Source organism: Sapajus apella, unplaced genomic scaffold (assembly GCF_009761245.1).
Source record: "Sapajus apella isolate SASKATOON/1434 unplaced genomic scaffold, GSC_monkey_1.0 scaffold44, whole genome shotgun sequence".
Classification (NCBI taxonomy): domain Eukaryota; kingdom Metazoa; phylum Chordata; class Mammalia; order Primates; family Cebidae; genus Sapajus; species Sapajus apella.
In genome coordinates, this window is record NW_022436984.1 from 11,489,056 (window position 1) to 11,516,420 (window position 27,365).

Below are 27,365 nucleotides of genomic sequence, written 5' to 3' on the forward strand. Positions count from 1 at the left end.
AGGTTGAAGAAACAACCTCTGTAAGTTTCCAACAACCACGACTGTCTTACTTATATCCAAAGCTGCATTCATTTCCCACCCTGTACTCCGGTCTAGTATGCTATTGGATTGACTGGGTAGAATCCAATTCTGCTGGACAGTTTTGCAAAAACCCCAATTATAATTATTTAAAGGAATCTTTTTCCCATGAAAATATTTCCTTCACTTATTCTGAACTGTCCTGACAGTTCCAAGATCCTACTGTTATCCATATGGAAAACTAGTGAATATTCTCTTAAACCACTCCATAGCCATACCTTCTGGCTGCTCAAGTGAAGTTCCCAAGCCAAAGTATCAATACCATTGTGTGCAATTTTTACTGCATTTCCTATTTTCACAGTAATAGGAGCTGTAGTCCGGAAGATAAGGAGCGTGTGACAGCCCTGTCATCTGTGAGTGCAGGGGAGTGAAGGCCTGGACTCGTGACCTAGGCCCTGTGAAGTCAAGTCTTTTTACCAAGTAAAAAGATCGGCAATGAAATATTTCCACACAGTACATGACAGAATACTTGTACCCGTCCTATTTTATTGGACATTAATTGTACCTATTAAGACACATATCCCTTTAAAAAATGATGGAAGAAAATACTCAGAGAAAGGACTGGTGTGCAGCTGAGGAGGAAAAATGTGTACTGCATTCTTTAGACGAAGCAGAAATCGATCAGCAAGTTAAAGACGCAATCTATTCAATCTTTCAACATTGCAAATTAATTCTCATTTGGCTTGATTGTTTGCATTGAAATTTAACTTCTCTGTTGGTTCTTACAAATTCAGAAATACGGAGATTAGAGAATTGGTTGGTGAAAACCTACAGGGAAAAAAAAAAAAGCATGCGGCCTCAGCCTGAAATGTAGAATGGACAAATAAAATGAATGTTTTAATGGAATAATCCATAATAATAGTTGAAATAAAGTGATGCATTAGGCTATATTTGCTACAGCATAAAATGAAACTTCATAACAAGATTATGAAAGTGGTTTTTATTATTGTGGTAATGGTGTCCCAGTATAAGTAATGAGATACAATTTTTTTTCATTTGGTATAGCAAACAGTAAAAGCTACATATAAATGTGTCACCAGAATGTATTTCGGTTACAACTATGTATTGTAGTTATTATGTGCATACTAAAAGCATTCGTGATAAAGTACAAAAATAAGAAAATGTTAAATAAGAAGGTATCCTTGAGTTATAAACAAGTATACCTTTTAATCACACAGTTGTATCACAGCTGAAAACACACAAATTAATATGTACTGCTATGCAACTATTTGATCTAATATAGATCTACTATGAAAATATTAAGGCTGTAGTAATACTTCACAGGTAAAGGCTAAGTTCTGGGACGTGAAAGCTTTTAGCAAATTCAGATGATAAACCTGAGACATCTTTTTGTTTTGGAAAAAGCAATTTTCTTACAAAGTCAAAGCTTTGACACACAAATCAGGCATTTAATAAACATTGTACTTTATTGCAATAACCTGGAGTGAAACTTCTGACTTTAACGGTCATCAGCAAATACCTTCTGTCTCTGATAGAAATACAATGAGGCTTTCTGATTAAAGCAGTAATCCGATTACTGCAGCCTCCAAATTCAGTTATTTTTATTCGTTTTTTGTCTTCTTTTCCTTTCTTTAACGAGGGTATAAACATACTAAATAAGCCAGGTAACCCCCAAGCACCTTACTTTCTTCTATATAAACTCAGCTTTCCCTTTGCTGCAAGCATCAGATGATGACTGAGCCTACATACATAAAAACAGATTATAGCACATCTGGACCTGGTTGATGTAATGAGGCATCCAGATTGGTACATGATTATTTTTGCTGCTACACATTTCTCAATCTAAAAAAAACAGGCTACAACAGCCCAAGTTCACTGTCTCAGCCTTGTTGGGGTATAATATTTTGGAATGGCAAGTACCAAAAAATTTAAATGTATTGGGCAAGTCTGATTTCAATAGTTGACTTTAATGCTTTTTAAAATACTGGCACAATTTTTTATACTCAAGAAGTACTGCTATGAAATTTTAAAATAAAATTACATGAAATTTTATAATATTCCAAACCACAAAACAGATCTATGTTGTAGATTTTTTTAACAGCCTATTTGAGATTTAACGCTGCTACGCCAAATATCTTTTTTCTAAATGTTCATGCTTCGAATTTTGTGCTCCAAATTAATTAATTTGGAATGAGTGGGAAAATGTTTAACCATCTTTCCTTCTTCTCAGTCTTTCTCTCTCTTCTTTTGCCATGCCCCGAATACACACACAAAACTATCATAAACTCCCTTTTTAAAAAATTTTGGTACAGAGATTACAAAAAGCTAAATAAAATGTAATAAGCACTTAGGAAACTGTAAAACTTCCTTTGGAAGTTTAATTGCAATGAAATTTAAAACTTGAAACTTCACTTTTCTAAATGTTTTCAGGTTATTGCATAAACCAAACGCATACATTTCATTTGTGCTTTAGGCTTTCCCAGCTACCAAAGTAATTGCCATCTTAGAAAACACAACTGACCTTATCCCTACTGTCTTTTCCAAACAGCTTCCAAGACTATCTTCTGATTCTAACTTTCCAAAAAGCAGACATTAATGTTAACTTTCAAAAAAACCATCTAGAAGAGACACTTGGTCAGTTGTAATGAGAGTTCTGTCCCCAGTTCTTGTCACCTTGTAAAAAGAACATCCAGAAAAGTCATAATATTTTTCATCATTCACTGGGCAGACACATCTTAGATTTCCCTGCCTTCCATGGGATAATGGTCAGATTTCCACTAACTTCAACTGGAACTTAATAATCAGAATAGCTTTAAAATTAAGTTAAAATGTAAACATGCCATGAATTTGGAATTTTAACATATTAATTAGATCATTTTCAAATAGGATTCTGTATTATAAATAGAATTTCAATAAAGACTATAAAAATAAGAACACATCTTAGGATATAATGTTGAGATTTGCCAAAATTTGTGTGAAGAAAAGAGACTACTTAGTTTTCATGTCAAAAATAGGTGATTGATTTAATCAAGCTCATTTTTAGCGCACTTGGTTGCATTGGTTGTACTTTTCAATTTGCAATGTTATACAAGACATATATTATTCAACCTTTTCCTGAACAAGATAATACTAATATACTGCTTATGGATAATTAAGTAATATATTACATACTATTTGGTGACTTTTTTTTTTAACCTATGAGACTTACTGGAGTCTGTACATTGCAGTCACATAATTTAAAGCTTGGCTGGGCTAGTAATATTTTTTTTTCTTTGCTCCTAATTGAAATTCTGTGCTTTGGCAAGCAAGAGAGGAACAACGTCAGCTCAGAGTTTTACAATTTAACAATGTATACTTTAAAATTCATGATAAATCATGGAACCCCACTATACTCACTAATTCAACTACCGATTTATTTTTGAGCAACTGACTTTATGATTTATCCTTAAAAGTAAGGAAGTATACCAGTAGGCAAAAGGACAAATCCACCCATAAATACTAGACCTAAGTTATTTTCCTGAAAAGGTGAGAAGAGAATTTCTGGTCTTTATATTTTCCCTTATCACCTGCAATCATATACCTTACACTGAAATTACTTGTCTCTGTCTCTGCAACAATATATTCTGAAACTTTGTTTAATATACTTTTTGTCTATTTTTGCATATGGAAGACCAATCTTGAATTCACACCAAAAATGGCATGGTTACCAAAATAATTCTTCACTCAATAGTTTGTGTAAGTGTTTGGGTTTGCGTGTCTATGTGTGCGTTTTAATGCCAAAGAATATTACCTTCAGAAATAACCAAGATGCATTATATGTATAATAATTCCTTGGGCCCTTTAAGTCTTTGACTCAAAAAAATCTCCCAGAAGCTCCTGCAAAGGCCACTACTCATGAAGAACCACTGGGTATGGAGCACACCTCACCTGGATGGGCAGCTGATTTATGCTCACCTTAGAGGCTAATTGAGAGGCAGCACAAAGAGGAACTAGAAAAAAACTGAATTTTACTCCTCATCTCCCAAGATGTGAGTATTTCTAAAATTTCAGCTTGCCTGTGGCTTCTTATTGGCAAATTTCCTCGGCTTGTAACTTTTGGACAGCACTATCAAGGATCTCCATGGACCCTCTGAGAGTGACATTGACTTTAAATGACTTGGGTTTAATGGTCAGACCGTAACTGAAACTCATTTTCGCAGGCTCATTTGGGTTGGCCCTGAAATTGCACTGGTGGGCCAGGATGGAGATAAAGAGAAAAAGCTGTATCTTAGAAAGTTCTTCACCGATGCACCGCCTTTTGCCCACTGAAAAAATCATCACTCTGCTGGTTAGGTCCTTGTTAATGAAGCCGTCCTTGTCCAAGAATCGAGCTGGATCAAAGTTCTCTGGGTTAGGCCACTTCACTGGGTCATGATTCACAGACCACTGGTTGACAAAAATCACTGTGTCCTTGGGAATGTGGTAGCCCAAGAGAGAGGTGTTTGCAGCAGTGGCATGAGGAATGGTGACAGGCACAAAGCTGGAGAAGCGCATGGCTTCATAAAGGAAGGCCATGACATAGTGCAGGTTGGGCTGGTCGTCCATGCAAGGCAGACGGTCCCTCCCCACGACCTGATCCAATTCTGCTTGCACTCGAGCCTGTACGTCAGGATACCTGTTTGGTGTTGAACATGGAGGGAGAAAAGCAAGTAAGCAAAATTAATTCTTTCGTCTAGAAAGCACATTATAATTTATTTGAATTCCACTTTTCCTTAAACAGGCTATTTAGCTCAGTGACTAAATTAATATGTCTGGGAAAAAAAAATCTAAAACAGCTTCCTAATTTCTCACTAAGTTACAAGATGGCCTTTAGGAATTATACTTCCTGTAATAGGCCTTGAATGGCTAAAACTCTGTTTCCCATTATGAGTCAAAAAATTCGAAGTTTTCGCAGCCTAAAAAAGCACAATAGTAGATAAGGCCAATTTTCCATTGGGTACTGCAGGACAGTGCCTATAGCCCACAACTCTTTTTAGGGGCCCACGAAAATAAGTCTTTTACAATCTTCAGACCTAAAAAAAATTCACTTTTAGGTAGAAGAAAATATTTTCATACATCATTTTAATGTATTCATCTTTATATATAAGGTAGTCATAAAATTTAATTTTTCACTTTTTTTATGGTATAAGGGGTCGACAAAGCAAAAGCAGCCAGGACCCACAAAAGGTAAAATGCGGCTCTGAAAGTTAAATTTTTTTTCTCCCTCATTTCCCTGGACAATTCCAACAGACATGCTGTTCTCATTTTATATAAAGATAATTGGTGTCCTGACGGATAAAGCTACATACTGTATTTTTTTTTTCAATTTAAAAGCCAATTCCCAATGTTTGTAAGATTATGGTACAAACTGTAATACTTATTCACTGTTGATGATATAAACTGGTACAATCATTTAAAAAAAACAAAATCTTAGTACAAGTCAAGAGCCATAAAGGTAACCTCTTCCTGCCTCATTTTAAACCCAGAAATCCATACCCAGAAATGAATTTTCAGAAAATAATTTAAGAGGCACAAAAATAAGTACCACAACAGGACCTAAAGTTCTAAAAATTAGCCAGGCATGGTAGTACACACCTGTAGACCCAGCTACCTGCTACCTGGCAGACTGCAGCAGAATTGCTTGAGCCCAGGAGTCTGGGACCAGCCTGGGCAACGTAGTGCGACCCTGCCTCTAAGTAAGTAAATCCATAAAATTAAAATTAAAAATAAAATATTAAAAATGCCATCAAGGCCAATGACCAATGTTAAAGTTCAATAAGTGCTGACATATAATTATACATTATCATGGCAAATTACTATGTAGCCATCAAAAATTACCAAAATAAATATTAAAAGATTAGAAATGTCCACTACCTTAATTCAGAAGTCAAAAAACATGTAACTGATTATTTGCAACTCCAAAAAAAAAAAAGTATACACATATGTGATGAAATGGAGAGTTATTTTAAAAATTGCTTCTTCAACATCATATTGCAGGAGTCTGCCAACTTTTTTCATAGAAACGTGTATGGTGGGGAGAGCCGGATAGTGTATATTATAGACTTTGTGGACCGAACCCTCTTTGTTGCACTACTCCGCTCTGCCCTGGGTTACAGAGCAAATGCAGCCACAGAAAATGTGTAAACGAATGGGCATGACTGCTTCAACAAAATGCATATGCAAAAATAGACTGTGTAATTTGCCAAGCCCTGTCATACTGTCTTTTCACTAAAAAGAAAAAAGTATCAGCATATTGAATTGAAAGTGACCCCCAAATGGTTTTATTTCTTTTTGCCGCCTAATTGGAACACTCGGAGAATTATTGTGATTCTAAGGAAAAAGAAAGCCTGTTTCAAAAGATAAAATGCCTATGTGGGGACGCAAAAAACCTGTGGATCCTATTCTGGAATTTTCTTTTCCCTGATCTCTGGTCGACTTTTCTTTATTCAATTTCTGCCTCTCCCTCACCCACCGTGGATGTTTCTATGATTGTAATACTAAAAAGCCATTTTAAATATACAGAAACTTTACATTTGTGAAGATAGCTGTACAGCGTCTAAGGAAATACAGATTACAGTGGATTGTAATAAGAAAAGACTAATTCTCTCACAAACACCGTACTGTGGTGCCTGCAGATTCAGCATCTCCAATTGCTCACTTGTGCGCCAAGAAATGACACAATCAGGATTTCTGGTCTCTTAGGCAATCAAGGTTTGCCTTGCAAAACATTTGCCCTTAGGGGTAATGTTTCCAGAGTAAATACAGACTGCCAAGTTAAATATGGATTTCAGATCAACAAGGGTTAATATTTTTGTGTAAGTATTCCCCTGTAAAACTTACTTTTCTTTTGCTAAATCTGGCAACCCGACACCGGGGACCCTTGAATCGGTGAGGTCCGAGCTTATAGAGACCAAGGTGGCCATCAGGGGGTCCGCTAACAGAGCAGGGGCCGGAGAGGTCTGCAGGCGCCTCCTGGATACCCCATCTGCCTTTCTGGATGCTACTTTGCACTCGTAAAAGTGATTGCTTCTTGTCTTCTACCCCAGCATTTCTCAAACTCCTAGCGCGGATGTTTTATAAACCTAGCACTGCCCGCTAGTTGTGGCCGCCTTCCGAAAGCTTCTGTGCGGGTTACCCGTCGGCTGGCCCGGCCTCCGTGGGCTTCCTTGGCCTGGAACAAAGCCCCGACGGGCAGCAGCCTGCTTTTAGCGCCCAGGCTGGACAGCCTCGGATCCACACGGAGGACTAGCCGAGAGGCAGCTGTGTTTAACATATTTGCGGAGTTACCCTTTCTTTCGGAACTATTCCATTTCTGCTTCTACTGCTCCAGGGAGAGGGATATCAGGGTTCATCTCCAGGCACTTAAAAACTCTTTTCTGAGGGGTGGAGGGGTCTTGCAAATGGGTTCTCACTGGAAAGCAGGGGAAGGGAGGATAGAGACAAGATCGGAGATGCCAAGAGGTCAGGTTATCGCTGGGTGGGGTCCGCGCGCGTGTCTCAGCCCTCACTGTGAGTCCCCTGGCCTTCTCTTTCCCGACGTGCGATCTTGGTTTTGAGGGATGGGGACCTGGAGCGAAACCCTAAACCCGGCGCGCTGCTTGCGAACTCAGCATTTTGACCCCACTCCACCTTTTTCAGAGAAGAAAAGACCTGACCCCACACCTCCCGGAGGCTTTACCTGGTGAAGAGGAGGAGCAGCCACTGCAGCGCGGTGGACAGGGTATCCTGGCTGGCGCCGAAGATGTCAGTGACAGTGGCCGGTACATCCGCCAAATCCAGCCTCGCGCCATCATCGTCGGAGTCCCCGGCTGCCTTCTTTTCCGCAGAGAGTATAAAGGCGTCCATCATGTCGCGGGGGGCGGCCCCAGGCCGAATGCTTTCGCGGTGCCTCAAGAACTTGTCCAGGACGAAGTTGCTGAAGTTGTGATTGAGCTGCTCGAATTCGCGGAAGGCAGTGCGCACTGGGTTGGGGAAGCTCTGCAGCCAAGGCATCACGTCCACCAGGCTGCCCGCGCCCACCGTGCGCCCGAACTCCTCGTTGTGGCTGAGCAGCTCACGGAACTCGGGGTCGTCGTGGCTGTAGCGGCAGCCGAAGCACACGGCGCTCATGACGTTGGCCACGGCCACGACGGTCAGCGGCCTAGGGTCGAGGAAGGCGCCGTCCGCGCTGCCGCGCACCAGCAACGCCACTAGCTCGCGCGCTTCGCTCAGCACGTGGCCCTCCAGGACTTGACGGCTGCGCGGCTGGCGCGTGGCGAAGGCGCGCATCGTTCTGTGGGCTGCGCGCCGCTGCACCTTCCAGTGCTCGGAATAGTGACCGAAAGCCATGCTGCGGCCGCCGGACACCACGCGGAAGGAGGCGAAGGCCGGCCGGTCGGCGAAGGCCGCGCCCTGCTGCAGCAGGGCCTGGTGGATGGCGCGCTCCCCATTCAGAACCACTATGGGGCAGCTGCCCAGGCGGATCTGGAAGACTTCGCCATAGCGCCGCGCCAGGCGCGCAAACGAGAGGTGAGCCGCCTGGCCCACCGCCGCGGCATTTCCGATCAGTGGCCAAGCGAACGGCCCCGGGGGTGCGAACCCGAGCGGCCGCCTCCACTGCCTCAGCAACCACTGGCCCGCATGCACAACGGCTAGCACCGACAGGAGTAGCAGGAGCGTGGTCTGCTGGACGGACAGCGGGTATAGCGGCCAAGGGTCGTTCTGGCTGAGGCTGGTGGCCATGCTGGGGACAGAGAGGAAAAGACGTGACACTCAGGTGTGCAGGGACAGGAGCGGGCGCCCCACTCCTCTACCCTAGCTTTGGGGGACTGAGTGCTGTTGCGTGAAGAGGTCGGAGCGGACTCTCTGGAGAAGTGGCCAAAGACATCCCTTCCCATCCCCATCCCAGCCACCCTGGGAGAAGAGAAAGGGGGTGTTTCCACCTCCCAGCGTCAGCCTCTTCCCCTCCCCGCCAGGCGCGTAACGGTTCCTGCAATTTGGGGACATCGCCGCGGGCATCGAGGCGGTGGCGCTTGATTTCCTTTAAAGTGCCTACCACTCCACCCCCTACCTGCAAGAAGCCATCTGAAGGGGTCGCGGGGCAGCGGCTCCGCAGAGAGACTGACCTGCGGGAAGGTGCAGTTTCCAGTGGCGCGGGACAGCCGGCTCCGAGAAAGGGCTGGGACCTTTGCCTAGGGCAAGACGTCAACAGGAACCCGCAGGCCCGCCCTGGACACCTGCTCCCCGCACTGGAAGCTTTAAATCCCACTCGAGTCTCTTGGCGTCGTCAGAGCCAGGAGCGAGTGGATTGGGATGGGGACCGAGAAAGGTGCTTCTCTCGCCGAGCCCCGCTGCACTTGGGGACCTGCAAAGCAGGGATTTTCTCACAGCGCTGGGATTAAGAAGGGGGATCGGTGAGGGGCGTCAATACCCATGCCCTTGCGGATCTCACAGCTGGCGTCGCAGAGGTGCTTACTTCCACTCCGGAGTCAAAAGCGCGCCATCCCGCCGCGCCTCCGGGTTTTAAGTACTGGGTAGAGGGCAGCATGACCTGGCGAGGCGGGGCCTGCAGGGGGCGGGGCGCGCCGCACTCTGAGCCACTTTGACCCGACTCCCGTCGGGGCGCACCGGCCGGCCTCGGAGCTCTACCCGGAGGTTTTCATGGGAGCGGAGGTGCCCACGTTCCATTGTGTGGTAACCGCTCTTCATCACAGCCACCTCTAATCGAGGCCGCACGGTGGCCTCAGAAATGCGCTTGAGACAACCTGCCCCTGCCGCTGCGCTAGACGTGGGAACGCGCCCCGCCCGGAGCGCAAGACCTCCCTTCTCTCTCCGCGACTTGGGCTTACTTCCCGGAAAGCTCGTGTAGTGGTATCGGTTCGCCTCACAGCGCCCCTGGTTTGTTGTGGTTTACATTTTATCTTAGGTTCTTGCAAACAAATTCCCACCTCGGTGGAGGCTCTTTGGCGTGCAAAGTTTTTTTCCAGTTCTTGCGGCGAGATCAGGAATCCCTGAAAGTAGCCGCTCCCCCGCCCCCGGGCCCCGACAGTCTTTGGGCATACAAAGGCTCCTGGGGCTCAGCTGGCGGTGAAGTTTCCCGCGTAGAGACTACTCCAGGTGGCGCCGCTGACTGGAGGGCGCGGGGACGCCCAGGCTGCGACGGCAGCCGTTTGCGCAGGGCGGGAAGCCAAGCTGGGGCGACTTGGAGGTGGGGGGAGCGAGCGGGGCGGGACTCGAGCGGGGCGGAGAGTGACGGGAGGAGGCGAATCTCCGCGAGCCTGCGAACTTTCGGGTTGAAAAGTTTCTGCTGTCGCCTCCCCCTTGCGTGCGGAGCTGGGCTTTGCGTGCGCGGTTTCTGGAACGTCGGCTTCAGTCATCAGTCATATCCCTGGGCGCTGCCCGCGGCCACCCCTCCCGTGCTTCTCACGGCACCTGACTGGCGGAGGCGGCGGCAGAGGGTGGGGTGCTGGCCGCCACCACCCTTGGCGTGGGGTGCCGGCCGCCACCACCCTCGGCTGCGCACGCACGGTCGCGCCTGCAGGGCCAGCAAGACGGACGCTCGGGCCACCACCTTTGCGAAGGCCGAGCGCGGGCGCGCATTGCGACCTCGCCGCCCACCCGTGGCTCTGTGGTCCTCCTGGGCGCAGGTGCGGTCGCGAAGGGGACGCTCGGGCCGAGGTGGCTTCCCCCACCCGGCGCGCCCTTTCTTCCTACAAGTTGGTGCATAAGGGTTTTCAAGATAGCTAAAAGAACAAGGTCTTCAGGAGGCGGGGAGGAAGGGGGAACTCGAGGGAAGAAGTGGGATGTGTCTAGTTAACCAGGTAGGAATTGTACCTCCTACTTTCAACAAAGGATAAGTATAAATGTTATGGGTTCACCACGGACAACACTGCACTTTGAGCTCCACCCGCGTAGCGAATCTCGTGCTATTATTGACCCTTTACAGACGAATAAACTGAGCTTCAGAAAGGTTACGTGACTTAACCCAGGTCACGCAGCCATCAAGAAATGGAGCCAGGACTTGAAGCCACGAAGTCCCACTCCAGATCCTTCATATAAGTTTATACGGAAGAAAATTCCAGATAAGAGGCCCCAGATGACTTCTTTCCTGCCTCCCTTAAAAAAAAAAAAAAAAAAAGTCACCTAGGACCTGGCGCAGCGGTTCACGCCTGTAATCCCAACACTTTGGAAGGCCCAGGCGAGGCGCGTGGATCACTTGAGGTCAGGATTTCAAGACCAGCCTGGCCAACTTGTTGAAACCCCTTCTTTACTAAAAATACGAAAGTTAGCCGGGTGTGGTGGCACGTGCCTGTAGTCCCACTACTCGGGGGCGTAGGCAGGAGAATTGTTTGAACCTGGGAGGTAGAGGTTGCAGTGAGCAGAGATTGCACCATTGCACTACAGCCCGGGTGGCAGGGAAAGTCACTTTCTGAAAAAAAAAAAAAAAAAAATCAGCTGCAAGAATTTTTTTAATTATTGCTTTTGTTTTCATAATTGAGAAATCTGATAATATCAGAGAAGAAATAGTATGCTAACCCTTCGCAATTAAATTAGTCACGAGGGAGGCCGGTGGACTGTGTGTCTCATAGCTGACCCGGGAATGCTTGATTACATTGTAAAGAAACACAAAGGAGTGCCTGAAGAGAATCTGACTTCTTGAGAGATTGAAGCCAGCAATAAATTTTCTGACCTGATGAGGAAATAAATGTCTTTCTGTTTTGGCTTTTTTTTTAGACGGAGTCTCACTCTGTCGCTGGGGCTGGAGTGCAATGTCGAGATCTCCGCTCACTGCAACCTCTGCCTTGTGGATTCAAGTGATTCTCCTGCCTCCTGAGTGTACCTGGGATTACCACCAGGCTCTGGCTAATTTTTTTTTTTTTTTTTTTTTTAGTAGAAACGGGGTTTCACCACATTTGCCAGGCTGGTTCAATCTCCTGACCTTGTGATCCACCCACCTGAGCCTCCCAAAGTGCTGGGATTACAGGCATGAGCCACCTTGCCCGGCCTGTGGTGGCTTTTATTCGGTATCTTTTGAAAAGTTTTCTGGAAATGATTTCACACACTATCATGGGGAACTTAGTGATGGAGTTTTAGTTTTTGAGCAGTTGCATTGGTTTAATAATAAGCTGAGTTGGCCTACATAGCCTTTGAAATGAGTTTTATAGCAACCTTCCCATGACCGGCTTTAGCAAGACCCTTGCCTAATAATTCAAGACTCTGGTGCATGCATCAGTCTCTCATAGACTTTAATTTGGTAGACAGGAATTATCTATGAGCTAATGCCAATTCTGAGCTGTTGACATTCCTGAAAGCCTTTATCACAATACCTCTGCCGGAAAGAGAGCAGCTGCAAGTTGCCTTTAAGTAAATTCCTATATTTAAAAAGTATAAAACGAGATTGTTCCTAAGACCTCCTGTCCAACTCCTCAATAATGCCATCTAGTTTTTAGATCAAATAGATGCATGCTTTCCTGCCATCACAGATAGATCAGATATATCCTCCAAGCTGCAGTTCCTTAGGCTCAGCTCTTTTTCTAGGACAAGACTCATAAATCAGAGGAACCAGGTCGGTAAGTGCTGTCAGAAAGATAAGCGCTTATCAGTTGTGGCAAACCAAAATGACTGGCTATGGTAACACTTCCTGCAGAATCTTCAAGCATGGGGTTCTTAGGGCTTTATGGTGCAAATTTCATTGAACATCCCATCTGGTACCCTGCTGAGGACTTTGGATAAATCCAGAGCAGCCTGTCGGTACCCCTGATCCAGCTCAAGGCAGAGCCCTCCCTCTAGTGAGAATCTACACAGGCTCTTTAATTATCATGACAACTTCTCAACCAAAGCAGGGACCGAAAGCCCAGGAATCTCCTTTCAATCAACAAAGAATATGGGCATTTTGCCCTCCCAAATCTCAAACTTGAATTGTCTGTTGCAAATAACTTTCAAAAAGAACAGCTAAGCTAGAGGGATAGTTTAAAGTAGAGGTTTAAAATACCTTATATTGTATTGATTCCAAGGAACAACTTAAGCTTGTTTAAGCAGGACAGGAATGCACTGGCCCATGTGCAGAGAAGGATAATTGGATGCTTCACAGGATGCAGGGATCCAGGCCACTCTAACAGCTCTCTGCCTATGCTAGTCTTCGCTTGGGCTTTCGGTCTCTGCAAGGCGGGGGGGCTAGCCTTAGGCAGCCTAAAGTTAACAAACCAAAGAGAAAGAGGATAGTCCTCCTCCAAGGTCCTAGAAGGACTCCAGTGGGCCAGACTGGCATCGGGTTTTACCCTGTGACCAAGGGCTTGTTCTGTCATCAGAATAAAAGAGATGGCAGAACACGCTAAGAAGCAGAGCCAACCCAGTGCACTCCATGTATACATGTCTGCCCATTGCTTTCTTTGGGTTGCAGGATAACCCAAGGAAACCCAAAGCCATTATTGTTATTATTATTTTAAATCAGCAGATCCATGCATTGCCCTTAGAGCCAGTAGACCAGAAAGCTCTACTCTTCTGCTATTAAGCTGGAAGTCAGTTTTCCTCATGGTTTTCCTCTCTAGCGTGACCCCTGCATCAGTTTTGTGGGTTACCCATATGGGTAAACTGTGCTTTTCCAATCCCCTCCAAACACACATATCCACATGCGCTGAGGAGAGTGAAGGAGAAGCAGTCATCTCTAGTAAACCCTTGACATTTGGGTGGGCAGGATTCAGTAATCAGGCAATCTTGATTCAGTAATCTTGCTGGTAGGCAAAAGGAGCAGAAATAAAGAGACACATCAAATGGCTGAGGGTGTGGTAGAGGGAGGAGCTGTAGGATGATGCACACCATGTGCTGGACCATGAAAGGAATCTTAGGAATTGATACCAAAACCCTGTGCCTCACCTGAAATGCTCCACTTCCTTCCTCCTGGTAATACACAGGCAGAGAACCACAGAGCTGATAAAAAGATATTTTATCTAATCTCAGAAGCCATCATTTGTAGGATGTACCCTTATTTTTATGTACTAATATAAAGAAAGGAAGCTACCAATTATAATTGCATAATCGATTGTAAGATACATCCAGATTTCAGAGATGTTAAAATGTAAAGTAGAAGGTATGATTTGGAGCTGACAAGCATTATACAGGCTAACAAGGATTCTCTCTTTGTATTAAGCACTTTCCAGGTTTCTTGGATGTAGTGGTTAGGACCAAGGATATTGGCTACCAAAGCCATCCCCATTTCTATTAGTATTATTTCATATAGACAATTGATTTTTTCTCAATTCTATGTAAAGTTTGGTGAGAAGCTGTTTTAAAAGATTCTGCTCCGGGCACGGTGGCTCACGCCTGTAATCCCAGCACTTTGGGAGGCCGAGGCGGGTGGATCACGAGGTCAAGAGATCGAGACCATCCTGGTCAACAAGGTGAAACCTCGTCTCTACTAAAAATACAAAAATTAGCTGGGCATGATGGTGCGTGCCTGTAGTCCCAGCTACTCGGCAGGCTGAGGCAGGAGAATTGCTTGAACCCAGGAGGCGGAGGTTGCGGTGAGCCGAGATCGTGCCATTGCACTCCAGTCTGGGCAACAACAGCGAAGCTCCGTCTCAAATAAATAAATAAATAAATTAAATTAAATAAATAAAAAATAAAAGATTCTGCTATTTTTATTGGCCTAAATTAATCTAAGAAAACATATCACTTGCTAAATAGATGCAGCTTAAAACAAGTTTCCTATTCATGCTCCCCTTCCAAGCTGGTTGCCCATAAGCTCTTTCTGGTATTAGTGACAGCTACATGTATTGTAGTTTCTCACCAAAATGCATCCTTAAGTATTTAGAGGTAAAGGGGTGTAATGTCTTCCACTTACTCTCAAATGACTCAAGGAAAAAAGAGAGGGGTAAGGGGAAAAGGAGAGGGAGAGAGAGGAGAAGAAGAAAGTAAATGTGGTAAATGTTAATTGGAGGATCTGGATAAATGGGCGTCTTTGTGATTTCTTGAAATTCTTCTGTAATTATATCAAAATTAAAAGTTAAATATAAGAACATTAAAAAAATCTTCCCAAAATTTTGATCTCACATTGCCTTCTTAGCTTCTGTTGAAGGTTTCTTGTAAGCAAGGACAGTGGAAATAAAGGCGGATTGGTCTGCAGTTCGGGGTCCTCCATCTTATATGTCATTCCTGGAGTTCAGGACTAATAAAAAGTTTGTGCTGGATTGTAATCATTTTCCTCAGCACTGTGGATTATAACCTGTACCTTCTCTGCTATCTTTGTTTTTTGAATGGTTTGAGTATAACTTGACTCTTTTATCTTAGGCTTCCTTCAATTCCTTTTGAAAACAGAAGAAATATACCATAAAGAAGTGTCATGCCCTTAGTTCTACTGTGCCCCTGTTTTAAGGACATAATCTACTCGGGGTTCCATGTGCTTCATAATGCAGCAAATGGTGCTATGCTTTAATGTTTCTTCCCAGCAACATTCCCAGTTATTTCTTTCCTTTGGTTTGCTTCCTTCTGCGCTTTTCCTTCCCTTTGCTTCATCCTTTCTTCTCTCATTCTGTCTCTCATTTTCCCTTCTCTGAGTCCACTCCTCCCTTCCTCACCCTCATTCCCTCAACACCTCCACTCTCACCTCAGGTGCCCCCTTCTCTGTCCTACTATCTCCCTTCCTCTCTTCGTTCTCTCTCACACAGAAGATTAAAGAGTAAGGACAGCGGAAAAGAGTGAAGGAAATAAGTGGGAGCAGAGAGATAGAGCAACTAAGAAAAAGAAAAAGGAACAAAATATCCAACGCTGGGGCTAAAAGATAGTCATGGTGATCAGGCATTTTGTCTGGGTTCTCAGCAGTGCACCTACCTTTCCTGCTCAGTGTTGGAGCATGTGCCTCTGCTGCTTAATACTTGTGGGGTGAAGCTCCTACTGACTCAGCACAGTGATGATTCCATACGAAGGGAAGGGATGCCAAGGTCTGTGGTTGCTTTTGCACATTTGTTCTTTGGGCATCTACTACCACCTACTCCAGTTCCTGAAATAGACTTTTCTTCTTCCTCCTCCTCCTCCTCATCCTCCTCTTCTTCTTCTTCTTTCTCTTCTTCTTCTTCGAGTTTTGCTCTGTCCATCTCAGCTCACTGCAGCCTCCGCCTCCCATGTTCAAGTGAGTCTCCTGCCTTAGCCTCCCAAGTAGCTGGGAATACAGGGGTGTACCACCACGCCTGGCTAATTTTTGTATTTTTAGTAAAGACAGGGTTTCACCATGTTGGCCAAGCTGGTCTCAAACTCCTGACCTCAGGCGATCCACCCACTTCAGCCTCCCAAAGTGCTGGAATTACAGGCATGAGCACCACACCCAGCCTGAAATCAACTTTTCTTACAATGAAAGAGGGAGCCTGGTGTCCACAACTTTAGTCAACAGGGAAACACTTCACTTCCCTAATTATTTGACCAAGCACAGAAAATCTGTAGGCAGATGAAGGATACTGGTTTTCATTATTATTTTTATTTTCTACAAATAAATATTTACCAGGTTACCAAGAAAATACATAAAGCAACAAATAAAGCACATCACACCAAAAGAATGTACATTTGGGCTCAGCTAGATCACAATATCTAGCCATGGTTGTGTTGACTGATACAGCCTCCAGGTTTTTGGATGGTTAGCATCCAGAGTCTAGTCTTTCCCCGCCCCCGCCCCAACTCACCTCTTAGTTTTTAGCATTAGATCTGCATTCCCTCACAAGTTTTTTTCTCTTTCCACAAGGGGACAAAAATTCCAGTTGAAAACTCTGGGTATATCCAGGGTTTGAGAAAATAATTGATAGTTAAATAACTTAAGTGGTTAATCCTCCCCTGCATAATCCCAAAGGAGAACTCAAGGCTAGATAATTATACATCAGCTTTTTTGACCACTGACTCCCAACAGGATTTTTCCCTTCTACTATTAAAGTGATCTTTTCTCAACTGTGGTCTGTTCTATTGTTCGACTGCTTTGGTTAGAAAGCTCTAGATGCTAGGAGGTTCTTCCCAATATTAAGAAAAAAAAATCTGTAGTGAACTTCCTTGCCTTCTGGTAAATTCTTTGGAGTGACACAAAATAAGACTCATTCTCCTTTCATGTCACATGTTTGAAGATGGAATTGTGCTGCTTCTGAGCCATCCTTCCACCAATTAAAACTGCCCCAGTTCCTTATCTGTGCCTTGTGGACACAATGTACTTACTTTTTCAGTATGTCCATCTGAGTATGGGCCTGAAGCTGAACACAATAACCCAGAGATGACATCCTGTCTAGCCCAGAGGGTTGTGGTTACTTCCCATTAGGCATAGTGTTTCAATGCAAACAAAATTTGTGGCCTGTTTTAAAATATCTGCATCCCACTGTTAAAATATCTATATTCTACTAAGATTGTGATATATAAAAGTCTTCATCCTTTAATACAGGACTTGGTAGCTGGCTGTGTCTTTAGTTGCACTTATTGATTTTTCAAAAAAAAAAAACTACGTATCAAGTTTTACATTTATTTCTATTAAACAAATCTTGTGGCTTTAGGATGCTGTTCTAGCCTACAGAGGCCATGTTGATACTCCCAGGAACAGAGGCTAGAATAGGACAGGAAGACTATCCATGGAAAGCATATTTGTGGCCAGGTGACCACTGGTACAATCTGGACTACTGATAGGCAAAAATCTTTGGACTGTGGTTTATGTTATATAGTCGCATTATTATACATCCAGAATATTATGTGTATTAAATTATTTTTCTGTTTTGGCCAGATATTTGTTACTACACACATAGTAACATAAATAGATTCTTGTTGCAAGAGAGTCAATCAGTACATAAGAATATGCAGAAAAATAAGAAAACTCACACTCCCACCTCTTCCCAGAGTAACCATGGGTACCATGTGCCTTCTATTTATGTACATGCATATGCTTGTACTTATATAGATAGGTCTATGTCATTATTTTAGACTACTGCATGGTATGACCATGACATTATTATTACCATTACTATTATTATTATTTTGAGACAGGGTCTTGTTCTGTCCCCCAGGCTGGAATGCACTGGTGTGATTTTGGCTCACCGTAACCTCCACCACTTCCCAGATTCAAGCAATCCTCCTGTCTCGGCCTTCCAAGTAGCTGGGACCATAGACTCATGCCAGAATGCCCAGCTGATTTTTGAATATTTTGTAGAGATGGGGCTTTGCCATGTTGTCCAGGCTGTTCTAAAACTCTTGGACTCAAGCCATCTCCCTACCTCAGCCTCCAAAGTGCTGGGATTATAGGCGTGAGCCATTGCTCCTGCCCAACATTATTTATTCAACCATCAACGGTGACTTAGATGGTTATTTGTGTTGTTCTCAACTCTATTATTACGGACTCCACTGCAGTGATTTCACTTTTCTATGCAATTCTGAATCCATTTGCAAATGTTACCCCAGTATTGATTCTCAGTAGAAATATGTGAGCCATGGGACTATATGCATATATGCTATCTCCCCAGTGTCTTCTCAAAAGGTTTGCCAAGTCCCATCCCTATAAATCTTGGCTTTATACCAAGTAGAATGTACCCACATACTTTTCCTTCTATAAAGGATGGTTACTTTGACTTAGCATTGTCGATATGGAACAAAACAAACAAAACAAAAATATTACTTGTGTCTTTCAGACCTATTCTTTATTTTAAAGAACATGTATGCCTGCATTCAGATCATCTCCTCTTCCTTACAAATTAGGGAAATCCCCAGATGAAAGCCCATAAAACGTTAAAAGGGGGAAATTCTGGATCTCCACATCCCTATGGAACACATCACAGAAGCCAGGATTGGAGAGCCAACTCCACACACCTCCATATCCCCTCTGAGATGAATGGCAATTCTTTACAGGCCCTGGGCACAGGCCCAAATGCCTTCCAGGCTTGTCTAATCCTCCAGAGGAGATTAAAGGCAATACAGCCAGCATACCCAATCATTAGGAATTTGGCTTCTGGGGCCAGGCACTCTTGGGCGTGAGTGCCAGATCTCTTATTTATAAGCTGTAACCTTGGCCATGTTATTTAACCCTTCTGAGCCTGACTTTCCTCACTCATGCAAGACAGGTAATATACCAACCACAGAGGGTGGTTTTGAGGATTAAATGAGATATTGATTGTAAGGAAACCAATAGCGTAGTTGATGGCAAATTGAGCACCCAGTAACAGTTAATCATTCTTATTACTACTACTATCTGCTAAGTCCTTATTTCTGTCCAGTAAAATCCAAGTCATGGCAAGGACTTGAACCTCACAAGAATAAAAACATGGCCCGCTGGGTTCAGCGTGATGGCTCCCAGGGTGGTGTGCCGTTACCCACCTGCAAATTCCTGACAGCCCAAGACGACACCAGCCATTTCCTCCTTGCCTTCCTTAGGCAGTATATTGAGTGGCTGCTAGCATCACTCCAGAGCCAGACAATCTGAATCCAAATCTAGCTCTCCTACCTACAACTGAGTGACTTCCATGCTAGAAATCGCTTCTCTGGGTCCGGCTTACACTTAAGTGAATGAAGATGTAAAATGCAGATGATGCAGAATTGTGGTGAGGACTGAGTGAACTAATACATGTAAAGCTTTTAGAAAGATGCCTGGCACGTGGTGGGTTCTCAGGCATCATTAGGTGTTTTCATTATTCTATGGGAGGCCATTTGCTGCTGCCTTAAAAAGGCGGATCTCACAGAACCATCTGCCCTTGGCAGAAGAGCTCAGTACCAATAGCCAATCTGTGTTTCCCTCCAACTCCCAGATGGCAGCTCTGCAGCACTTTCTCCTCACCTCATTTCACCTCACCCAGACGCATTCCACATCAGGACCCTTAGGCAGTGCAGAGACAGTTCTTGAAGCAGGGGGATGCCATGTTCCCAAAAGAGCCTGATGAGGCCATGGAGGGCCCCTTCCTCCAAGCTAGGCTTTCGGCCAGTCCCTCCTTGGCTTCTATGGATGCTTTGTAGCCCTGCAGCAATTCGGCTCCAGGACAACACTCATACCATTCCCTGCCAAGGAGAGTTCAGGAAACTCCACGCCATGCAGTGCAATTGGGAGAAAACTCGAGGGAGTGCTGTCATGGGACCTCCCAATGGTGATTTGTACAAATGAAGCAACGCTATCCAGCTTCCCAGAAAACACCGCCTTTTTTCTCTTACATTACAGCTCTGAGTCAAAGTGTACTGTGGCCTCAGACCCGGGGCATACAGCCCATCTGACAACTACAACTGAGGGAAGCTGAGCCTGCTTCTGGAGCCTGTACCAGAAGGCAGAACGGGAGACTCCCAGCTCTCCCTTTTTAAAGGCCAGGGAGGAAATTGTCCCAAATGCTCTTCAGTCCAAAATGGAAAGTTAGATTCAATGGTCTGTACTCTGCTGCTAACTAACCTCCGCTTTTCTTCTTCCCATTGTGCTGAGTTCAGTCAGTGGTGGGACGTGCATTTTAAGAGTTTGAATGCAGAAGAAAGGAAGGCTTCTCAGTTTCTGAGCCTTGAGAAGGTGACACTGTGGCCTCCAACCAGCAGCCATGTCCCCAGGCACCTCGCTCACCTACACTATTTCAAGGACTTCCTGGTGCAGTAAGGATGTGACTGAGCCCTGAGCCCTAAGGTTACCAGCCACACCCAGTGGAATCCCTGCGGCTAAGGGGTAAAATGGGAATCCTCTTCCACAGCAGGGACACAGAAGGGACTCAGGGTGGGTGGGAACCCATATTTCTGTTCTCTTTTACTCTGGACTTTGAACATAATCCCTGGGTCTCCCTGAAGCAAATCAGAGAGGTGAACAGCAACTTACATGTATTTTTTTTTTTTTTTTTTTTTTTTTTTTGAGACTGGTCTCTCCATGTTGCCCAGGCTGGTCTTGAACTTCTGGGTTCAAGGGATCCTCCTGCCTCAGCCTCATCAGTAACACATATCATTCAACAAGGAATAAACACACCAACAATTTCGAGCACCACAATCGGAGCACTGTGCCCTGCTAAATGTGAGGAGCATTCTCCTCTCTGATGTTATAACCATAAGGCCCGGTCCTGTGGCTTAAGCTCCTCTGTTCACTTAGAGTCTCCCACACCACCAAACAAGTCTGGAGACAGAGAAAGAAGCTAATATTTCCCCTAAGTGCCAGACACTGTTTTCTATTCTTTACATTGACCATTTCATTTATTTCTCCCAATCATCCTAAATATATTGGTATATTTAGCCTGCTTTATATATAAAGGGATTAAGGCTCAGAGACAGTAAACTATTTGCCAAATGTCACAGAGGTTGCAAGGGAGAGGGGTCAGGATTTGAATTCAGGTCTGCAGGCTCCAAAGCCCATCTATACCACACCAGTATGCATTTGTTGACTTACTGCCTATCATCCTAAGTCTTACAGAAGCCCCGCCCCTCTAACTACACTAACTGTAGAAGTCTCTAGTACTGTTATTCCTATTAAGGACCTGGGCTGCCCCAGTGCTGTAAGCTCCCTCCAGGAGCCCAGGACCACAACAGGCAAAGCCATCTTGTTTCCAGAGTCTGATGCAATTCACACCCTCCTCCTCCCCTCCTGTTGCGGAATATCCTTGGTATCTGCCCAGTGAAGTAATCTCCACAATTTACAGTCAAATCTTAGGAGGGCTTAGAAAATCTTCATTTAACACAGTGGCTGGAACATACAGAGAGTTGGCATGCAGCCTCTACATGGGCTTCATGACTAGATCTGCTACACTCAAACCCATTATATTGAAATTACCATAAAATTCACACTATCCCAATCCTCAGAAATGACAGTTTTATTTAGAAGTGAGCAAAAGCAATGATTTCATAGGCCCCAGTGCCAAATTCTTAGCTGAATGTTTCCCAAATGTTTTGTTTTCAGAACCTCTTCATACTGATAAAAACTATCGTAGAGTCCAAAGAACTATTGTTTAGCTAAGTATCTATCAATATTTACAATTTTAGAAATTAAAGCTGAAAGAATTATAAAATATTTATTTGTTAGTTCATTAAAAATAATAAACCTAATACATGTTAACATATTTTATGGAAAATCACTAGTTTCCAAAATCACAAATATTTAGTCAGAATGGGCAGTTTTAAAAAATATTGTTACAAATCTCCTTAATTTATGATGTTACAGAAGACAGCAGGTGACTCACATCTGTTTCTGCAGAGAGACCCCTGGTAAACTTGTAAGGGAATAAGAGTTAGAAAGGCAAAGAGTATTTTATTCCCGCAGCTGTAACCTTGTGAATTTCCTGGAAAGGGTCTCAGGGGCCACCCTCCACGGGATCCCTGGACCACACTTTGAGAACCATTGTTGAAGCTTAAGAGTGTGATTATTTATTTATTTATTTATTTATTTTGTGAATGTCTCTTCATTCAAGAAAAATCTAAATGGGCCATTGTCTTGGCATAGGAAGTTGGTGAGGGTGGGGTTGATTTCAGAAAAATAATGTCCCAGTTACCAGTTTAAAGAGAATAGTCCCCCTGAGACAACTGTGGGCACATTGAAACACCACTGCAACCCTCTAAGCTGTTGCAGAGCTGCCACCACCAGGTGTCTGGCTAGGAAGATGTCATCTCCCCATGACAGCCACCTGCCCAGATGATGTACTTTAGCCCCAGGAAGGAGGAGGAAGAAGAGGCAGACGGAATGATGCCCAAATCCCTGCTGCCAGGAGACCAGATGATGCCTGGTCAGGAAGCTGGGGGAGCCCAGTTCGGTGGAATAAGCATATGGATCCTGCTCAGGTATGAAGCCAGGAGGGCATCTGAGCTACAACCTAAAATCAAAGCCCAAGATCGAGCCACAGTCTGAATGTTTTGGATGGCAGTTCTGCCAATTAAACCGATGGTAACAATAATAATGTACTGCTGATAATGTAAAAACTGCTATATATGGAGAATTTTGAGCTAGGCAATGTGCCAAGCACTTGACAGAAATAATTTCATTAATCCCACACAACCAACCCTTTGAGATAACCATTACCCTAATCCCTTTTTTACAGACAAATAAAGCAAGGCAGGAAGTGTTGGAGTTATGAATTAAGGTCACACACACACTACATTGGTTGAGCTGAAATTTGAATTCACTTCCAGCGGGCTGCAAAAACTCTCTCCCGCTTCCCAGCCGCACCAGCTAGGCAAACTCCTGCCAGAGGAAATCTCACCATTGGAGTGCAACAGGCATAGATTTCTCCTACTTAAGTGGGGGAAGCTGAAGTCACAGCAAAGGGAATACTACTGTGTCCCATAGAAAGAAACATGAAGACAGAGTGGACACTCCATTCCTACTCCCATCAGCCATCTGGAGGGTTCAGGACTGACTTGTACTGGGGACATCACAAAACTTAGGGAGGTGGGGAGCTGAGGCGAGAGCCTGAGTACACAGCCCCCAGGCTTTCAGATCCCCTCGTGCACCCCTCCCCACCTAGCTCTGCACTTGGCATTGTTGCTGCCAGCCAGAAAGTTTGAGATCTTCAATCCTCCCCCCCCAAAATAAACCCCTCCACTCTGCCCTTTAAGCACTGCTGTCCCTTCAAAGTTCAGACGTGGGGTCCTTTGGAGCCCTGCTCCCTAGAGGATCACCTGGCACAGGGCCACCTCCACATCCCACCCCTTCTGAGCTCAGCCTCCCAGAGGTGCGGAACTTCTTACAAACACACACTATCACCCAATTCCCTGGAAAAACAAACAGGGCAATTGTGTGAGAATTCCATTCCAAGACATCCTCCCTTCTCTGTAACTAGAGGCTCCAAGGAGTTCAGCTTTGCACGAGCTTTTAATTTGCGTGCAGACAAGCACAAAAGGCCCAACCGGATATACCTGTTATTTCCCAATGACCTGAGAGCCCGAAGTTTATGTTAAGCCTTGGGTTACGGCACAGCTTGCACGCAAGGCTCTGCGGCTCCCGCAGGCAATTGAGAGGTAGTGGTGTACAGGACAGAGGAACAACTCTGAAGTGACAGCACATAATTTAATTCCCCCTAAGCTTTCCAAGCATGCAGACTGTTCCTTTTTTGTCAGCATATAACCTAAGTGATTTGTTCTACTCAGGCAAGAAATGTCTAATTTAAACCACATTGCAGCTAAGCCCTTAGCGAAGAAAGAGAACTCCTTGGGGCTTAGCTGTGCATGGTTAGGCTGGTAGCAGCTGGGGCAAAGCAGATCCCTTTCAGCCCCTGTATTTCTTACCTAGGTCATGACTGGAGATACGTGGGTTGGGGGGCTCTAATCACCACACTCACTCTTCTGTCTCATGCTCCATCCCTCGTGAATGGGTTTAGTTTTAGTAAGAATGTTTACAGGAGAGTGTTGGCTCTGTCCAGGGTTTGAGTCCCATCTGAGCCACCAGGAGCTGGGTGACTTCAGGCAAACCTCTTAAACTCTAACCATTGTTTTTTCTTCTCTGAGAAATAGGACAAGTCGGTGGTGGGGAAGGGGGTGGTGCACAGATTGACACATTTTCATGGCAAGTGATCTGGCTTAGGAAGCAGGAGAGATCTGTGCTCCAGCCTGGCTCTGTTCCTAGCTAGCAGTAGATTTGCAGCAAGGAACTTTTCTCTAGGCCTCAATTTCCTCATCTGTAAAATAAGTAGGCTGGATGAAATGGTCTTTAAAGTTCCTTCAGCGAAGGAACTTTAAAATACTATGTGTGTCTTAAATCACTTGGAGTTTGACAAAATAATAATAATAGTTATAATAATTATAACTATTACTGCGATTTCTTCGTATAATCCCAAAGATTTCACTAGCCATGCAAATCTTAAAATTTTTCTTTAAAAGTACTTTCATTGGCCTAACTGACATGAAACAAAGAAGGATTCTAGGCCCCCAGATGGTAGGATTTGGGGTGAAGGTTCTGTGTCTGTCTCCTTCCCCATAGAATTATCGAATTTCCCGTCTTGCTCTGCCAGACTGCTAAATGGTCTCTAAGTACAGCCTACATTCCAAGGCTGTTTCCTTAGCCAAAAATGCCCCTTCTCCTTGTCTGCTGTGAAACTCCCTTCCTCTTAGCCTCCTCTTTCCATTATGGGACTGTGTTCTCTTCTAGGCTCCCTTGAGGACTTCACACTATTATTCCATTGACTTCATGTTGTTATTTTTGGTTTTGTGTTCGATATGTCTTTGCTCAACTAGACCCTCAGGATCTCGATCATCTGTACCATCCAGCCTCTCCTTCCCAGCCTTCCCCAGCACCTGGTATACATTCATGGAATAATTAACTTTTGAACCCTGTGGATTTCATCACAATAGGATAAGAATGCTGCATGGGTTTAAGATAGACGTTCACAATTTGGGATGAGCAGTGCTAGCCACCATCCCTAAAGGAAACCTAGTTAGGGTGGTGATTAGAGACATTTTGAACGATTACTTCAGGAAAGGATCAAATTCATTGAAAAGCTGCTATCTTAGTGAAGATGTAACTATGGAAAGACATAAAAGACAAAATCCTAATAACGGTATATTTGCAAGTGCTTTTTTTTTAGGAATCACCTCAGCAGAGTATTTGAAGAAGGATGTGTGTGGTTATTTGCATGTCGCTGCCAATAGTTAAGAATGTTTCATTCTTCTGGGATCACTAAGCCTAAAGGAGAATTTGAGGTTACTTTTGGGGAGGAAAGGACACTTAGGTTGGGAATTCAATCGATGGTAGTTAAGTGTCCTTTTTGTTTAATAATTGGGATAAGTATGACAAATACACAGCATTCCCAGGAGTGAGGAGAGAGGCTAGAGAAAACAGATGAGTGGAATATAGGCTTGATTGAGAAAAGCAGAATTTCTACTACCAGTGACGACTGTGGGAGCAGCGTTCCTGTAATGGAGGGAAAATGAATAAAATCTCAGGTCCCAGCTCAACAGGGACCTTTCTCCTCCTAGCCAGCTGGAAGGCAGGCTTGAAAAAAAAAAAAAAAGGAAGCATGGGGAAGGATGCTTTTTTATAAGACATCTCAGAAATGATCATGAACACAGTAAAGCTGGTTTTCAAAAAAGGAAAGTGAGAAAAGAAGTGGTAGCTTGAAGCTGGTCATTGAGGAAGAAAGAGAACTTCTGAACCTCCCAAGAGGGTGTACTTGGTTTGAGTGGGCAGGACTCCAAGCCTTTAGGATCGATGGACCAGAACAGAGAAATGAAAGTGCAACAAGAACAACGTGTGGAAAAGGCAGAAGCAGGGTAGGGAGCGAAAAGGGTGTGTACTTTTCCTTTCTGACCTGGGAAAGGGAAATTTTGTGCTGGGAAGAGTTATGTGGGAGGAGGAAGGAAAGGCGCCAGGAATGCCTGGAAGGTATGTGATGCCTGACCTTATAATCTCCTGCAACAATTTCTACACTGATTGGGACACCCTGTGTGTAAGCATCCCTTCACCTCTGCTCTAAAAATGTCATTAGGTAAATATCTGTTTTATTAACATTTTTAGAAATTAAGTATTTGTTTTATTAACATTTTTACAGAATTCCACAAACAATATGCAGTAATGCTAAAATGTAGGTGATACCAGGAGAAGCAGTGCCTTGTCTGAATTCCCAGGGCTCTGAAGGCACTGTTTTGGATTTAAAATCTTTCCTTAGTGATCTTAAACATAATGAAATAGCAGAGAACATTGATCTCAGAGTAGTAATTGCACCAACCACAGCCTTAATGCCCAGCAGGCTTAGTTCGCTGGAATAATTAGACTAGGAAATGCATGATTCAAGATGTCTACACAGTGGCCCCCACAAAGTCTGAAGGGGAAACAAAGAAAAAGCCAGAGAGCCTTTCATACAAGGAAACCAACTGTGTTTACATGCAAAAGATCCGTCTCCTGTGTCTACCTAAGAGCAATGACTCTAGGGGGGTGGAATAATTTATACATGTGTAAAAACATTTATTTTTCTACGTACTTAGTTCAAGTGTGTGTTAAAATATCTGTAAACAACTCCAGACCCGTCCGCATCTTATTTTTATCCTAAAGGCAGTGTTACATAGACGTCTAAATGTTCTGAGAGGTCAATCTTAAATATACAAAAGATTTCCTAATTTATCACCATATGCTTGCTGGAAACCGACAGTGCTGGGTTGGGTAATATTCTTTTAACTCTGATTGAATTATATGTTAATTTGTTGTGGTGGTCTTCGATTTCAGACACTATTAGCAAATTATGGAGGAAAAGCAAGATGGTATGATTCATGAACTACCACAGCAGCAACAATTTCCAATTTCCACTCCTCCTCTGCGTCATGTGATATGTTTCAGAAACTCACTTAAAATTGGGAAAATAAGCCATTCCTAATTGTACTTAAGTAAGGAAATAGCTCATTTATGAATCTAAGAAGATTAAAGAATATGGCTTTAGTGTGTTTGTTTAGAATCTATGCCAAAA

General features: G+C 44.1%; 1 protein-coding gene and 1 long non-coding RNA gene across 4 annotated transcripts in view; one reads left to right on the forward strand and one right to left on the reverse strand.

The window, feature by feature from the left end:
• Positions 1 to 1,003: 1,003 nt before the first annotated feature.
• On the reverse strand, positions 1,004 to 10,291 carry LOC116524181 (cytochrome P450 1B1). 3 transcript variants are annotated; one of them, XM_032239348.1, is made up of 3 exons: positions 9,473 to 10,291; positions 7,736 to 8,779; positions 1,004 to 4,693 (listed from the first exon to the last, which is right to left on the reverse strand). In XM_032239348.1, the coding sequence occupies exons 2-3, from the start codon at positions 8,776 to 8,778 to the stop codon at positions 4,105 to 4,107; spliced, it is 1,632 nt and encodes a 543-aa protein (XP_032095239.1). In that variant the 5' UTR covers position 8,779; positions 9,473 to 10,291; the 3' UTR covers positions 1,004 to 4,104. The 3 variants fall into 3 exon arrangements, with proteins under 3 accessions (XP_032095239.1, XP_032095238.1, XP_032095237.1); XM_032239347.1 differs by having other exon boundaries at positions 9,162 to 10,291; XM_032239346.1 differs by having other exon boundaries at positions 9,107 to 10,291.
• Positions 8,480 to 27,365, forward strand: part of LOC116524182 — a 43,944-nt gene continuing 25,058 nt past the window's right edge. The window contains exon 1 of the long non-coding RNA XR_004257212.1: positions 8,480 to 8,565. This is a non-coding gene — a long non-coding RNA (uncharacterized LOC116524182). The remainder of the gene's footprint in view (positions 8,566 to 27,365) is intronic.